We start from the raw sequence: 18,122 nt of genomic DNA, 5'->3' as shown, positions 1-18,122 counted from the left end.
GAAATGCAAATATTTCTTAGCTAGTCAGAACGAAACAAAATCGAAAAATCTATACGGCTGCTGTGAGTCAAAACAAGGATTGAAATAGGCCACCAATGTTGTACTGCAATTGGAGAAATTTTGAATGTATGTATTCAAATTCTTATTCATGAAATTTTCAAGCTCTCATATCAATTATTGGTCATTAGTAGACCATCGCATTTCAGTGTGACTTTCGCACCTCAGAGTCCCCATCGCACCTCCGAGTGCTACATATATACAGAAAATGTCCAAACAAAATATATCAGTACTTTTAAAACATTGGCTTTCTGCCTGGATAGTTCCCATGTGTTATTAATTTCAATGTGTAGACATAGTAACTTTCAAAGTACTGCCTATACATGGTACATGAAAAACAAAAAAAAAAAAAACCAACAAAAAACTAAAAAACAATAAAGCATTAATTCTGTCTGAATTGACTCAAAATAATTAGCAAAGAATCTTTCGAAAAAAAAATAAAGCTATATATCATCTCGTATATTATCGAGCTTACGACCTGTAAATTCTCTATTTAAGACGTTCAATGGTTTGGATAAATGTTTTGCATTGTTTTAAATCAAATATGATAATTTTAGTGAAATCGGTGAACATGAATTTGACAGCTAGTGTCCCTTAAAAATGAACATTTATAATCTACTGTATTCGAGCTACATTTTCCGGATATAAATTATAACATCGATTTCCCATATCGGCTTTAAAACTATTTTCTTCAATATTTTGTTCTAGTTAATGACTTTCGAACAATTTTATCTTGTGATAATGATTAGAACTCGTACATTGATTCAAATACAACCTATTGTCTATTTGTTTGTCGAATAATCATAAGAAATGTAAGTACATTTATTTGGGTCAATTACGGGAATTGGCATATAGCCTATTGTAACGTGAGGGTACCTATTTTGACAGTTTATTAGTAATGATCGGACATCCTGACGAAAGTGCCCATTCTGTGTTTATTCTGTAGATGTAGGCCTATCATTATTCTCTATATGATTCCTTCAATTTAAATTGAATTTATACTGAATCATAAAAAATAGGGTTGGAAAGACCTCCTAACGGCCAATGAACCACATAATGACCCCCCCCCCTTTTTAGAGTGATGTTTCAAAAATTTTTTTTTTTTCCTTGATTGCAGTCATTTTAATTCTTTAATTTTGTAGTAAAACTAAAGACCCTTCATTGAAACATTAAATATTCTTTTTTCTTAATTTAAAGTTTTGTGATGATTTAATAAATTAATAATACCTAATTACAAATGATTTTAGACAGTCCTACATATATCCTAAAAAATACCATCAAAATGATTTTAAAACTTTAGAAAGTTGAAATACACATGTTCCACTGCCTGTTCAGAAACCTTCAATGTTTTATTCCGTTGTAAATCTTAAGAATTTAAGATAAGTCAGATTGTAAATTTTAACAATAATGAACCATAACAGATGAGTGATCATATTCACTACCCTTGAGAGATTGGGCATCCTGCTGGTGCTATCAAAGATTGAAAAAATGACAGAAATTATCTAAGAGATTGCACGCTTACTTCAATGTTGTCAACAATTCATATACTTGACAGACATAAACACTTTCATTGTGTGACCCCCAAGTAAAATAAAAATTTTGATGGCATCCCCCCCCAGCTGTGTGATATTTTTGGTAATGACTCCTCCCTAAAATGCACCGACCCCTTCAGTTGATAAATAATGACTGTTCCCTAAATTGTCAGCCATTAAAAATCGAATTATGGATCTGCCCCATTTACTAAAAAAATATTTTATTTTTATGTAAATGTGTCCTTGTTCTAATTCAAACGATAGTGACATAAATGATGCCCTCTATTCTCACATGTTTGTTATATATGCATATGCCTGCCTGCAGTTGAATCAAACCTTTTTAATTTTTTAAGACATTTATGCAATGAAATTAATTTTTAGGTTGACAATAGTAATATTATTATTTTCATGACAACCCAAAATTACCTCTTAGTATCAGGTGATGATCGTTAAAAGTCGTCTGCATTTTATCGAAAAATCCTTGCGTCTCACTTTAAATCATAAATGTTTTCTTGTTTTTAATTTTTGGCTACTAATATTAGAATGTGTTTTTTTTTTTGTATTTTTAATCTCATTATTTTTATTGTTTTTGAGCATTATAAGATATACTTTTAAATTTTAATCCATGATGTTTGTTGTGTGTCTTTCAGATAATGAATGACTCTGAATTTCCACCTGGTAAGTCTGAAAATGTACACTACAATTAGTTTTTTTTTTATTATAAATGTACAAATATTTAAGCTTTTAAAAAAATGATAGATTTTCAAAATGGAAGTAAATACATGTACAATTCTGTTATCGAAATCATTGTGTCTCAAGCTACAGAGTCCAAATTATATAAATGACAATAAGTGACTGCGCCGATAACCGAAGTAATGATTTACTGTATGCAAAAAAATTTTGTCCGACTGCATTTTATACAATTTCTATATATTTCATAGAAAAGTAAATGGATTTACTTCTAACTGAATTTTTACATTCATCTATAAAAGAGAGGCGAAAGATGTCAAAGGAATAGTCAAGGACATAAGTCGAAAACGAACTGACAATGACATAAAAAAAAACCGGCTAAAAATCAAACAAAAAGATTGAGCTACACAAACCCCATCAAAATCCGAGGGTAATATCAGGTTCTTAGGAAAAGTAAACAGATCCTACGACACAAATAGCACCAGTCTTGTTGCTCATATTTTCGTACAAACCTAGTGATGTCCTTTATTTCAAGTTCGATGGGATATATTTGTCAGATACGTTCCACGTTGTCATCAAATTTCGAATCATTCGGCGAGAGGAAGTACGATGGCTCCCTTAAACATGTAAAACAAGACTTTTGTATTTATGTTGGACTTTGTTTTTGGGATACGATTGCTTTCAAGCAATCTGTAGACTTTTACCGTTGACTCCGGGCTCATTCCCTCACGTCAACCATTTTATTCTAAACATTCAGCAACATCTCAGATTCTTATGATTGTCTTGCTTTAAAAGGTAAAAACAAGCAAAAGGATTGAACATAAACAACTTTCTCTGTAATGTTCTTCTCATAATCTTCATGTTCGATTTTTCCCTTGACTTATATGCGTGTTTTTAACAACACGGAAAATCAGAATTAAGCAGTATTTATATTTAGTGTTTTTATAAATTTAGAAACACGTCAGAGGGAATTCCCCAGTTTTGATAAATGCGAGAGTTCTTTGAATTCCGATAATTCTATTTCTGTCATATAAGAACTGAAGTGGATTTTTCTATATTTTACCGTTATGAAACTGATACTGTACTCTCATAAAGAAATTGAGACTCATTCATCATATCATAAATTAAATAAACGTTCTTGTTCCAAATGGCAAGTCGCGGGTTTGTTTATGTATTAATGCGCATGCGTATAGTTTTCTTGATTTCGAGGGGTATCAGACTGAGTGGTTGTTCTGGATTCCCCGCTTATTAATTAATTTGAAACTCATTGGATTATTTCTATGTCTGCCTGCTATTGAGGGTTTAATATTGTTGTTGCAAAATTTAAAATCATATGCATCATTTAAATTAAAATCAATGAAGTTTTACCTATGACACCCCTTTAGCCGAAATGGAGTCTTCCATATTATCGTTTCGAGTTGTCTCCCTTCCAGAAGTATTTTCCGTCAAAATCGTCAAGAAAAAATTAACTCGTTTGATGTCGATAAACGTCGTATTATATTAAGAACGATCTCAATTTAAACAGAGGAGTGTGTACGGAAGGATTCAAGCCCACTGACCTAAAGGAAATTAATAATTAAAGAGTTAGAAATGGGGTTTCTCCTAGAATTAACAGTGATAAGATACGAAGTGAATAGTCCGAGATTACTGGGTACAAGTCAAATCGGCACCTGGCCAAATCGGCACCCATATAAAAAGTCAAATCGGCACCTGGTTTAATCGGCATCTAGTCAAATCGGCACCTATTTAAAATTCAATTGGGCATCCAATAATATTTGATATAATATATGGGACTGGGACTATTTAAGTTTGTAATTTAAGTATACTAGCATAAAAGTCTCCCACGGTCCCAGCTTGTCTGGCAAATCAGCCGTCGGACATCAGAGTTATCTCGGAATAAGAAGTGAAATACCTTCTCTCTCTCTCTCAGTGACTGCTGTGGAAAGTAAACTTGGAATTGATAGTACACAAATAAAACACAATACGTACATTGCTCGTACACTTGTATCCGGGATTGGCTATTTTTAAAGTTGAGTGACTATTCAGATTTATATTACCTTTGCATGTGCAGTTGAATTAGTTTTGACGTCGAAGTAAGGCGTCAAAGAAAAAAAATATAATAGCCTTTCAAGACGTCATAATTATTTGGACTATCAAGGCCAGGGCTGCCAAAAATGCGTGAAACTCACGCATGTTCATGCTTTTTTGCAGCAGTATCCTTGGATCTATTTTTTTCTTCTTTGATCTTTAATTTCTATTTTGGCCAAATCTCACGAATTTGCTTAATGAAAAGTTGGCAGAACTGCTATACATGTGTCAATGAAAACTATATGGCAATCGTATCCCTCAGAGAATTCTGCTCTTTGATTGATGAAACAATACTGACCCAATCCTTACTATTTGATTGTCACCGCCTCCTCGTACAATAAAAAGTAGTCGCCAATGCAGCTCAAATGCCATTAAGCACTATCAAACAAACATACATACACTCAGTTCGAGAAAATACGAACTCCATTTAGGAAGTTAGCCTCCGAGCAAATCGTAAAAACATGTTTTTGTTTTAAATCTTGCCAAGATCACATATCATACTTCTTTGCTTCTCAAAATATTTCTGAAATTTTATAAATCTGACCATCACTCGAAAACTTTTCCGTTGGATTTGCGGAGTCATGGTCAGATTTATAAATTTTCAAAACACTAGCGTTGTACTTTTTATACACCGCGCATGTTAGTAGGGGCTATTATGTTTTCTGATTTGTGTGCGTACGTTCTGTTTTTTTTTATCGTACGTTCGTTGTTTCGTCCGTCTGTTCATCCGTCTCGTACAAGGTTCAAGTGCTTGGTTACGGTAGTTTTTCATAAAGGTGTGTTTACATAAAGTTGAAACTTAGTACACAAGTTTATGATCAAAATTTCACGGTTTACTAACCTTGAGTCATCTCAGCGTATTCACCCCCCCCCCCCCCCCCCCCCCCCCCCCGTCTTTGTAATGAAATTACGTTGGCAACATTAAAACTGTTAAACCACTGCTCAAAATGGTCTCTATATATTTTATTTAAGACGAAACTGTATGAAATCGAATGGAAAGTACAGCGTGATCGAACAAAGTTATGCAAATTTAAGTACGCTTTTTACAATTAGATCAATGGCAATTTCGGTTTGTTTAACTTGTGTTGGGTTTTATTGTCGTCTGTAATACAAAAAATGTGTGGTAACGCCCATAATAAAAAAGATTAAGATGAAAATTTTTGTTTTGCGTCATTCTTAACTGTTTGAAACCATTTTTTTTAATTGTATACTTTTTTATTCAATATTTCAAACTTAGTTAATTTCAAGGACGAAGAAGTCATTGTACTCAGCGACAATAATGGCAACAGCGTAAATGTCATTGAATATGATGGATACTATCTGGCAAAAAAGGCAATAGAGAAGGGACGTATTCCAGACCCTCGAAGTAATATACCAAATATAATCAAAATGGAAATCAGACCAGACGATGTATTCTTAGTAGCTTACCCAAAAGCAGGTAAGAGGTAAAATTGTTTTTATATTAACACACTAAAACTCGCACATAATTATTAAAAAAATTATCAAAAAGATGTGCAATCACTTCAGGTACTAGAAGCCTTTTATTCTTCAGAAATTGAAAAAAGTTTATTTCGTGATAAAAAAGAGTGGTTGGCAAAGCACAACATCATTTTAACTTATTGATAAATGTGTGTGTGTCTGTGTGTGTGTTTTCTTAAAAAAAACTGACTCGTGACTTTTCTAGAAGTTGTAATTTTGGTAAAATTCCAGTAAACTAAGGTGTTGATTAATTGTGTAGCTCTGTTATCATAACAGTAATGGTCTACACACAATAGTTTATCCATTAGACGTATATGTATAATTTGCGAAATCAAATTTACTGATCTAACATTGTTGGGTTGATGTTAAGACGAGTTGTATATATATCAACCCAACAATGTTGAGACGAGTTGTATATATATACAACTCGTCTTAACATCAACCCAACAATGTTAGATCTGTAAATTTGCTTTCGCAAATTTTTGGTTCTTCCCTCGCCGGGATATATATATATATATATATATATATATATATATATATATATATATATATATATATATATATATATATATAACACAGGCAACTCTGTGTGGGTAAATGTGTGAAAGAAATTATTTCTTTCATTAGGTGGTGTAGCCATGTCATTTATTCACTTGAAAAACATCTGATTCTTCGACCAAAGTAAAAATAGTTTACATTCATTAATTAAGAATTAGTTAATAAAAGGGAGGTTTTCATCGACTTTTAAAATGCCACCCAATTATTTAGTTCGTTATAATGCACTTTTTATTTGTCCCTAAACTGCTAAAAAAATATAAACTATCATATTTGTACAATTCCAATATACTAGTATCACAAAACGAAGATGATCGTATTGGCTGCTTAAATTTTGGTTTGTATGCAAAAGGTAAACTAAAATATCGTGTATGCAAAAGGTAAACTAAAATATGGCATGATTATTTCCAGGTACTCACTGGACGTGGGAAGTTACTTCTATGTTGATGCAGGACGGCAAAGAACAAAATCTATCAAAAGAAGTAGCAATGCTTCCATTTGTTACTCCAGAAAAAATTGACGAGCTCCCGTCACCAAGACTTATGAATAGCCATTGTTATTTTAAACACTTACCGCAAGAAATACTGAAGAAGAAAAATAAGATTATATTTGTAAACCGTAATCCAAAAGACGTGGCTGTATCGTTCTATCATCATTGCCAACATGTTGCAAATTATAAGGGGACATTTAGCCAGTTTTTAGATTTCTTCATGTCAGAAAGAGGTGAGCTTGGGTTTTTTTGTTGCACATACTTTAACCATGTCCAATTGAGACTTGCCGGTCTATGACACTAGTCTAATGGTTGCATCACATTTGCGCTCATTTGGGGTTTAAATTTTTTTCTTATGTTTGACGCATTCTTTTACAGGTTACACATGTAAATATAAAAAGACGTCATAAAAAATAAGTCGCTAGTTATTAATGTTGTTCATATATATTATTTTAAATCATGTGATTTTCATATTGAAATCTAAAAATACCCATATATAGTCACCATGAGAGTCTCGTAATCGCTTACGGCAACCATGTAATTTTTTGCGAATTCTGATGAGCGAATAATATTCTGCTATCCAAATTTTGCCGAGTCTGCGACTTTTGTCTCAGAAAGATCGACATAGGGATGACGGTGTGTTGTAAAAGCGTTATATTTTAGAAGACTGAAGACCTGGATGCTTCATACTTTGTATAGATGCATGGTGTTTTGAAGTTTCCGTCTGTCATATTTACATTGTCCTTGGCCTTATTTTCATGACTCAGTGACAACAAAAGAAGTTAGCGATTTTTATAAAGTTAATTTCTCTCTTATTATGTTAACAGCTATAGGAAAACTATATTTAGTATGTTCGTACCTTGCAAGTCCTCTTGTGCGTCAGACAGTTTTGATCTGATCTCGACCTAATTATATGGATTAGTGCTTTAGTGTTCTATTCTAAATAAAATATGCAATAGGTCAACTATATTTAATGAATAGCTGTTATTTATTTTGAATTTATTGAACGAAGCGGATTATGTTAAATGTGAAGAGTCAAAAATTAATTTTATGGTTCAATAAATTTAAAATAAATTAGGCTCAAAGATATATATAATTAATACGAATAACAACGTACACAGATGTTTGTTTATGGATACACAACGTTAGAATGGGCGTGTCTTCATAAAAATTGATAACATTGAAAATAAAGCTAATTCGTTTAACCAATCAGAAGACAGTAAATACACCAAATTTATTTATTTGGTATTGTAAATATTTTAAGTTATACATGTCTGTCTGGCAGGTTTAATTTTTCCTTGACATAATTTTCGAGGTTCATAGCTCAGTGTTCATCTGACCTTGACAGTATTTCATGATTCATTAGTCAATGTTTAGGTTTCCTGGTTTCTAAGAATTATACGCAATAGATCCTCTATATTTTGGTATATTGAATGAGTTTATGTTGTATACTTTTAGTATGTATTTCTGGTTTTGGTTTATCTGACCTTGTGAGTTACAATATGTCCCTAGTAGACATTGTCATTGTAATAAATAGAATTGTGTGTTGGTTTGTTGTACTTACATCCCAGTAAGTGTGCGTTTAAGACCCACAATTTAGTCACAATTTACACTGAAATTGAATGCAATGATAGAATTCCAAGATACTTATAACATAGACATACATAATAAACCAATCAGAAATAGTATTAACTTTTGTTAGGTTAAGACTAAAAGGATGTATGAATTTGTGTAGCTGCTCATCGTGAAGCGCAATCTCAAATCATTCATGATAATACGTTAGAAAATAGTATAAAAGAATTGAATAGAGGTCAAAGAGAACATTAGCACTCATACCACATCTTCCTGACTTTTTTCAGTTTATCACTGCGCCTGGTACAAATACATGTTGGACTGGGAAAGGGTATTCAAACAACACCCAGAGCTTCCAGTATTGTATGTCAACTACGAAGACTTACACAAAGTAACTACATTTGATTAGTATATAAATATAGCGAATTACTTGTTGTTATTACTATTATGAATGTTTAAAAAAGATGCCATTTCCACACCAGGTTCACTTTAAAAAAAAATCTATACATCTTATTTGTTTCTTCATTAAAATGTTTATTACGCATCTGGCGTAAAAATAAAATTTCAATCCTGGTATCTACGATGAGTTTATTTACAACCACTGGGTCGATGCCATTGCTGGAGGAGATTTATTTCCCAGAAGGTATCACCAGCTGAGTAGTCAGCACTTCTGTGTTGACTTGAGTTATCGTTGATCATTACAAATTATCTGTTAACAAAACTTTACATTTTTGAAATACTTAGGCTTTTCTACCTCCGGAATAGATTACCTTAGATGTATTTGGCAAAACGCTTAGGAATTTTTGGCTCTCAATGATCTTCAACTTCATACTTTTTGGGGCCTTTTTAACACTTTCTGATTCGAGCGTCACTGATGAGTCTTTTGTAGACGAAACGCGCGTCTGGCGTAAATATAAATTTCAATGTTTGTATTTATGATGAGTTAATTTACAGCAACAGCCATGCATAATATTTTGTTTAAACAATCATACATCATTCGAATTCTAATTTATTTTATTCCACGAAAATGTAACATGTATTCACTTGCTTATCCCATGTAGCACAAGCGAAAGTTGTATTTCCTTCAAGCCTAAATGGTATTATGTATCTTTTATGATTTCGAGACAAAATCTTGCCACCCGTAGTTTGAATAAACAACTTATATTTTTTTCTATGTGAAGTGCGGTCTGACTTTCAATAGCCCTAGCCAGTCCTGCAAATGATGTCAGACGTCAGATCGATCTCTGACTAGCACTATGACTATAGCAAATGCACGAAAAATGGCCCGTATGTATGTATTTTGAGCCTGACCCGATTATGAAGGCATATTGTTGATGTGTTGACTAATCTCAGAGCTGCTATGAACATGCATTTAATTCAGAATTATTATTACAGGAGCCAATGAGAGAAATTGATCGAATAGCTACCTTTTTGGGTGTTCGAAAGTCTGAAGAGTTTTACAGTAAAATATCGAAAAAATGTTCCTTTTCTGAACTTAAACAGTCATATAAAAAACGGAACAACATGGAATTTATGTTTAGAAAAGGTAAGCATATTGTGATGAGGTACTTGCGATATGGCTGGGTATTTGTTTGTTCAAAAACATTTTTAACCTGCCGCATTTTTGCGCCTGTCCAAAGTCCGGAACCATTTAGCATTTGTTAGTCTTGTTTGTTTTAGACGAAGTCGAATGGAACTCTATGTTTGCACTCCGTCCGTCTGTCTGTCTGTCATTCCGCCAATCCGGCAAATCAGTTTTCCGGACTTTTTTCTTCGTCCTTCAAGATATTGATTTGTAGTGTATTGTTTAATCAGTACAAGTTAAATTTCAAGATCCAATTTTGTTCCGGTCTGACGATTTTGTTGCCGACTTCTGTTTCTAGAACTTAAAAAAGTCACTCTAATAATAAGTTTTCCACACTTTTATTATGTTATCACGCCTGGTAAACCATCTAATCTCAACCAAAATGTTGAGACGGAAAAAAGTATTATGGCACTTCCTGTTGAGCTTTACTGGTTCAAAATATTCAAAATAAACACAGGGTAGGTCGAGTTTTCGTCAATTTACTGAAAATCAATGATTTTTAGGTAAAATAGGAGAATGTCATGCCATAGATAAATAATAATTGTAACTTATATGTCTCTTCATGGTTCAAAATATCTGAAATTGAAGTCACAATCACTTTTCTCCTACGGATTATCATGTTTACATTCTTTGAATCCGATAGAACTGCTATGATATTAATGACTTAGGCAAGAAAATATGTCAATTATTTTTGTTTTTTATATGCTTTACGATATGCACTTCTGTAAATTGCAAAAATATTTGTTTGTCAAGTAAAGGCAACAGTAGTATACCGCTGTTCAAAACTCATAAATCCATGGACAAAAAACAAAATCGGGGTAACAAACTAAAACCGAGGGAAACGCATTAAATATAAGAGGAGAACAACGACACAATACTAAAATGTAACACACACAGAAACGGACCAAGCATCAGACAAAATCCCACGAGAATAACAAATATAACATCAAAACCAAATATATGAATTTGTGATAGACAAGTACCATGACACGTCTTATCGCAATGTGAAATTACACTCAAAAATAAGAGAAAACAAACGACGCAACGTTAAAATGTAACACACACAGAAACGAACAATAATTAACAATGGCCATATTCCTGACTTGGTACAGGACATTTTTAAAGGAAAAAATGGTGGGTTGAACCTAGTTTTGTGGCATGCCAAACCTCGCACTTTAATGGCAATGTTAAATATAACATTGAAATGACAACATAATATGTACTCTTAGCCTACTCTTAGCAGAAAAATGAAAAATTCTAAATGGTTGAGATATAAAGGTACTGGCTGAGTCTTTCTGTCACAATGTTGAGACTTTCTGGTTGCTTTTTGTGCCATAAAAATATTTAAAAAAATTGAAAACATGGGCTCTGAGGTTTCAAAGTTCAAATTAACTACGACTAGCAATCCAACACGCGTGCATTATTACTATATAAAGATAAAAACTGTTAAAATAGCTATGCTAGAGGTTATTTCAACCTGAGACTACTATAATCATTATAGTAGTCTCAGTTTCAACTAATTAAAATGCAGTTTCTATTGTAACAAGAGAGCACACGCTGAAATGTCGAGCCTTCTTTACTAATCATTAATATTAAGTTGATAGTCCTAAGTATAAAGCTTTATTAAAAACTGTCACATAAACTTAACATTAACCAAGATAACTAATGAACCATGAAAATGAGGTAAAGGTCAGATGAACCATGCCAGGCAGACATGTACAGATAACAATGCTTCCATACAACAAATATAGTTGACCTATTACTTAAAGTTTAAGAAAAATAGACCAAAACATAAAAACTTAACACTGAGCAACGAACCGTGAAAATGAGGTCGAGGTCAAATAAAACCTGCGCGACTGACATATAAATCATTAAATATTTCCATACACCAAATATAGTTGACCTATGGCATATAGTATTAGATAAAAAGACCAAAACTCAAAAACTTAAACTTTGACCACTCAACCATGAAAATGAGGTCAAGGTCAGATGACATCTACCCGCTAGACATGTACACCTTACAATCATTCCATACAACAAATATAGTAGATCTATTGCATAAAGTATGAGAAAAACAGACCAAAAACACAAAACTTAACTATAACCACTGAACCATGAAAATGAGGTCAAGGTCAGATGACACCTGCCAGTTGGACATGTACACCTTACAGTCCTTCCATACACCGACTATACTAGCCCTATTGCTTAAAGTATCTGAGATATGGACTTGACCACCAAAACTTAACCTTGTTCACTGATCCATGAAACGAGGTCGAGGTCAAATAAAACTGTCTGAGGGGCATGAGGACCTTGCATGATACGCACATACAAAATATAATTATCCTATAACTTATAATAAGAGAGAATTCAACATTACAAAAAATCAGAACTTTTTTTTCAAGTGGTCACTGAACCATGAAAATGAGGTCAAGGACATTTGACATGTGACTGACGGAAACTTCGTAACATGAGGCATCTATATACAAAGTATGAAGCATCCAGGTCTTCTACCTTCTAAAATATAAAGCTTTTAAAAAGTTAGCTAACGCCGCCGCGGCCGTAGCCGCCGCCGCAGGATCACTATCCCTATGTCGAGCTTTCTGCAACAAAAGCTGCAGGCTCGACAAAAATAAAGTTATTTCCCAAAATGAACTTAGAAACTATCTATCAGTGTACCATTCGAGTTTACCTTTGTACGATTAACCTGATTTGTGTTTTCTATCTGTAGTAAGTTAAAATCTAAATACAGATACAATTTTAAAAATTGCCGATAGAAAAAATGCATGCGTTACATGTATAAATAAGATTATTTTATAATATCTATTAATATGATTTGGATGAATTCGATTCCTAACAGACATTTAATATTTAATGCCGAAAATGCGCACTTCAGTTGCGTCGGTACCAATTTTTTAAAAAAATTAAAAATTGGTACCGACGTAACTGAAATGCGGGAGATGGTGAGTTTGAACTCTGTACAAGTCATTCCAAATTTAAAAAAAAAGGTTGTGTGTGTCTATGCTAAGCATGCATTCTGTTTAAAACTGTGGTCACACCGGCTTACCAGACAGCTCGAACTGACGCCAAAAAGGATAAAAATCCGTTAGGAGTCCGCGATGAAATGATCAAATAAACCGGACGTTTAATATGCTGAGAAATGGTAGGGGTGGAAAAGGAACAAGAAATAAAATGTCAAAATAAAAAACCAATAACTTTGCCTGATCATGATTTAGAAGTTGAGCCAAAATTGAGTTTGAGTTTTGGTCATGATACTAAAAAAACCTAACATACCAATAATTGTTTTTTTTTGACGCGATTTTTTTCAATTGGTATATGTCCGTTGTATTATCAATTATCTTTCTGGTATCCTCCCGTTCATGTCCGTTTCACATCCGTTTTATTCGTTTTACGTCCGGTATAGTCCGTTAGTGAACCTGTCTACCGGACCTCTAACGGATGTATAACGGACAAGTAACGGATACAAAACAGACACATAACGGACGAAACTAAGTACTGTACAAAACGGACGCCTACCGGACACTTCACTTCATCCGTTGAACGTCCATTCAAAGTTTTGAACATGCTCCAATTTTTTCCACCGGACCAAACGGACGTCGACTGATAATACGGACACTTGAAACGAAATGAAACAGATTTGGACGGACGTCTAACGGATAAAACACGCGTCTAACGGACAAGAATAGAGTGAAAAAAGTTATCCGTTCGCGCTATCCGGTAAGGTGTGACCGGAGTTTTTTTCAATCTGTTTATGTCCATTAGACTTGTGATAAATTTCATTTCATGTCCGTTCAGTATCCGTTTTATCCATCAATGTCCTTTCTGTCCGTTGGAAAATTTGAGCATGTTCAAATAGTTAGCAAAGTTACCAGGATTATAATTTAGTACGCCAGACGCGCGTTTCGTCTACATAAGACTCATCAGTGACGCTCAAATCAAAATATTTATAAAGCCAAACAAGTACAAAGTTGAAGAGCATTGAGGATACAAAAATTCCAAAAAGTTGTGCCAAATACGGCTAAGGTAATCGATGCCTGAGATAAGAAAATCCTTAGTTTTTCGAAAATTTCAAAGTTTTGTTAACAGGAAATTTATAAAAATGACCACATTATTGATATTCATGTCAACACCGAAGTGTTGACTACTGGGCTGGTGATACCCTCGGGGACGAAACGTCCACCAGCAGTGGCATCGACCCAGTGGTGTAAATAGTTAGCAAAGTTACCAGGATTATAATTTAGTACGCCAGACGCGCGTTTCGTCTACATAAGACTCATCAGTGACGCTCAAATCAAAATATTTATAAAGCCAAACAAGTACAAAGTTGAAGAGCATTGAGGATACAAAAATTCCAAAAAGTTGTGCCAAATACGGCTAAGGTAATCGATGCCTGAGATAAGAAAATCCTTAGTTTTTCGAAAATTTTTGAATTAACGAACGTTCAACGGATGAAGTGTCCGTTGCACATCCGTCAGACGTCCGTTTTTTATGATACTTTTCCGTTCTGTTTCCATTTTTAATCCGTATCTTGTCAATTATTCATCCTTTTGAGGTCCGTTTCAGTTTGGTCAGTACATCAACGGACTCCCAACGGATAACAATTTTGTGAACGGAAACCTTTTTCTTTTATCGTCGCCGTTAGCCGTCCGTTCGTGCTATCCGGTAAGGTGTAATCACAGGTTAAGTGTAAGATTAAACAGTTCTATAGGCTTAGATAAAGAATAATGTGTTCTTAAAAGTCACAAATCTTAACTGTGGGATAATACCTTGTGTGTACTATAAACATATATATAAAGAAGATGTGGTTGCCAATGAGACAACTCTCCACAAGAGACCAAAATGACAAAGAAATTAACAACTATAGGTCAACGTACGGCCTTCAACAATGAGCAAGCCTATACTGCATAGTCAGCTATAAAAAGACCCGAAATAACAATGTAAAAAAAATGTAACGAGAAAACTAGCGGCCTTATTTATATAAAAAGTGAACGAAAAACAAATATGTAACACATTAACCAACGACAACCACTGAATTACAGGGTCTTAACTTGAGACAGGCACATACATACACAATGTGCCGGGTTTAAACATGTAAGCGAGATACAAACCCTCCCCCTAACCTGGGACAGTGGTATAACAGTACAACATACGAACTATAAAAATCAGTGAAAAAAGGCTTAACTCATCTGTTGGACAAAGATACAAGTGGACGTATATATCAATATCAATTTTTCCAAAACAACATGGCGTGCCAATCTATAATACAAAGGAGCGTTTATATTTATGTAACATTTGCATGTACTCGTCCTGAATATGCATTTAGTTAGACAATGGACGTTAATGACGTATAAATAGTACAATCTGTGCAGTTTTACTCTATAAACATAGAAAAAAACCGTAATAGAAAAATAACTGACCCACTGACATTTACTTTGTTGAAATTGCTACCCGTTGATATATAATTTGACTATGAAAAAGAGACCCATTCCTGCGGCACGTCTACGTATTCTTCATAAAGAAGGAACCCCCTACCACGATATGGGGCTGTCAGAATAAAGGTCTAGTGTTGAAGATTCAAAGTTAAGCACTGATTATGGAAATATAGCACAGCTAGGGGATGCAAATTGTCCTGTGCTAATGATTTTTAGAAAACGTGTTGACACCAGCACTGCAAATGTAAAGTATATAGCAATTTAGATATCGAAAAGCTAGCTATTGAGATGTCAATTTAAGCGATGTAGGAAAAAATTCTAGCACTTGAGATGTCAAGTACGTATACTAAACTTGGTCCTGGTATCTATGATGAGTTTATTTACAACATTATTGACTTTGTAGCTTCTGTGCAAAACTGCATCTCAAACGCTCTAGACTATTAATCTCCAGCGCTAGAACTTTAATACTTAAAAAAAACACAGCTATTTACTAATAAGACTATATTACAACCAAATGTCTCTTTAGAAGATGCTGTCATAACTACAGACAAGATTAAAACGAATGTCAAACTATATACGACAAGTTTATGAATTTTGACCGTTTTATGTAATTTGATATACTAAGCTAGAAGTTGAAAATTTCTTTCACCAGAAGATCTCAACATTGTTCCAGAATATCTCAACCGATACCAGAAAATCTCAACATGACATACTTTCTAAAATATTTAGCTTAATGAAATTATATAAGTAAAGAAAAAGAACAAACTGTAATTTTATGTTTGTAAGGTTTAGAAAAATACTAATTTACTGATATATACGTTAGTTTATCAATGATATCACTGTCATTTTGTCAATAACTGACTGTACTGGCGACATTTACCTGCTGGAGAAAAGTCATTCCGATGTCATTTTAAATCATATTGGTCCGTGTTATACACGAGATAAACCCCAATTCAATTATCTATGGCATGACATTCTCCTATTTTACCTAAAAATCATTGATTTTCAGTAATTTTACGAAAAGTCGACCTACTCTGTGTTTATTTTGAATATTTTGAACCAGTAAGGCTCAACAGGAAGTGCCATAATACTTTTTTCCGTCTCAACATTTGGTTGAGATTAGATGGTTTACCAGGCGTGGTTATGTTTGAATATATTAATTTGTCGTGTTTTAAGAATAACTTTTTTCTACCTGTTCTTTGCCAGGTTAGTAAAATGATCCAATTTTTAATACTGTCGCCACAACGTGACCACTTTACAGCAACTGTTGCTTTGAAATATCTTGGGTATCCCGTATTACAACACGATTTCGATTTCTGTAAGCAGTCGCCACTTCATCATTGACCCTTCTGTATGCATTCAGAGACATATGGGCGATATGATGGATGATGATTTGTTCTCATTACAAATTATAGCAGCTATGATAGTTTGAGCACCACTAAAAATGGTCCAATTAAATGAAGGAGTGCTTCTTAATGTTTCGTTGTCTTCAATTTTAGATAATAATTTTATAACACGCCGTTATACAGTCAACTCCAGAATTCACAAATTTATAAAAATGTAATCAGCAACAATTATTATGAGTGTATTTTTTCAACACTTCCTTTCAGTTTGTCAGTTTGAACAGAAAGCAAATATTTCATTTTCAGAAATTTTTCAAATTGTCATCAAACTGGTCAAACTGATGAATTGAAAAGGAACTTTTTTCAAGATCTACCATTTGTGCCAAATACTATTTTCCCGAGGAATCCTTTGTGCCAATTTACAGCATATTGTTATATTTACCTTACTAAATAATCCTTCATAAATTGTGGTAGATCAGATATGGAGCTTAGTCGTTGGAAAGACCCTGTACAATGTGTTGTAGATAACACAGCATCATATAAAAGATTTAATTTTGTATTTCAGGAGCTGTTGGTGACTGGAAGAACTGGTTTACTGTTACAGACAACGAAAGATTTGACAATTATTTGAAAGAAAAAATACCAAATCCTTCTGTGAAATTTACATTCTGTATATAATTTTAATGTTTATAACAAGTACAATTACACTTTTTACGTTAGGAATTTCAGGTAATAAAGTAACATAAATAATGAGAACTATCAATTAAGAACCAAATTACTTAAAAGTAAACTGTGAAAGGTCAACGTACGGCCTTCAATAGTGAGTAAAACGCATTTATTTAAATAAGTATAAAATATCATCCACTTAGAATGAAATGGGGGTAATATGCTGGACTATACTTTAAATGTTGACAAAATGACTAAAACAGCCAACACTATCTATAAAGTCGATCAGACAGGATAGTGAACGTTACAACCTCAGTGTTATTAAAATGTCATTATTCATAAGGTTAAAATTTAGAATAAAAAATTTGCCATTAACCAGAAACTTTCTTGTCTTTTTTAAGAACTTTCCACTACAATTTCTCATGACAATCACAATGAATAGCTATTGTTACGAATTTACAGTTTAAGAAGGTTATAATATTTCTACAGTTATATATTTTCCGAAGCCTCTATGAATTTCCAATTTGATCTTTTTATCATTGAACAGAGCATCTGTATCTGTATTGTATATCTTCTGCCAATCTAGGCACACCTCCACAACTTGGTTAGAAGTAA

General features: G+C 33.5%; 1 protein-coding gene across 1 annotated transcript; it reads left to right on the top strand.

The window, feature by feature from the left end:
- The first annotated feature begins 760 nt into the window (after positions 1 to 760).
- On the top strand, positions 761 to 17,889 carry LOC143083777 (sulfotransferase 1A1-like). The gene is made up of 7 exons (XM_076260094.1): positions 761 to 869; positions 2,240 to 2,267; positions 5,605 to 5,805; positions 6,813 to 7,124; positions 8,751 to 8,854; positions 9,859 to 10,009; positions 17,407 to 17,889. Exons 2-7 carry the CDS (start codon positions 2,243 to 2,245, stop codon positions 17,517 to 17,519), a joined length of 906 nt encoding a protein of 301 aa, XP_076116209.1. The 5' UTR covers positions 761 to 869; positions 2,240 to 2,242; the 3' UTR covers positions 17,520 to 17,889.
- The last annotated feature ends 233 nt before the right edge of the window (positions 17,890 to 18,122 follow it).

The sequence above is a fragment of the Mytilus galloprovincialis genome, chromosome 7 (genome assembly GCF_965363235.1).
Source record: "Mytilus galloprovincialis chromosome 7, xbMytGall1.hap1.1, whole genome shotgun sequence".
NCBI classification, from domain to species: Eukaryota; Metazoa; Mollusca; class Bivalvia; order Mytilida; family Mytilidae; genus Mytilus; species Mytilus galloprovincialis.
Note: the sequence above shows the minus strand (reverse complement) of the source record. Positions and strands in the feature narration are given on the sequence as shown.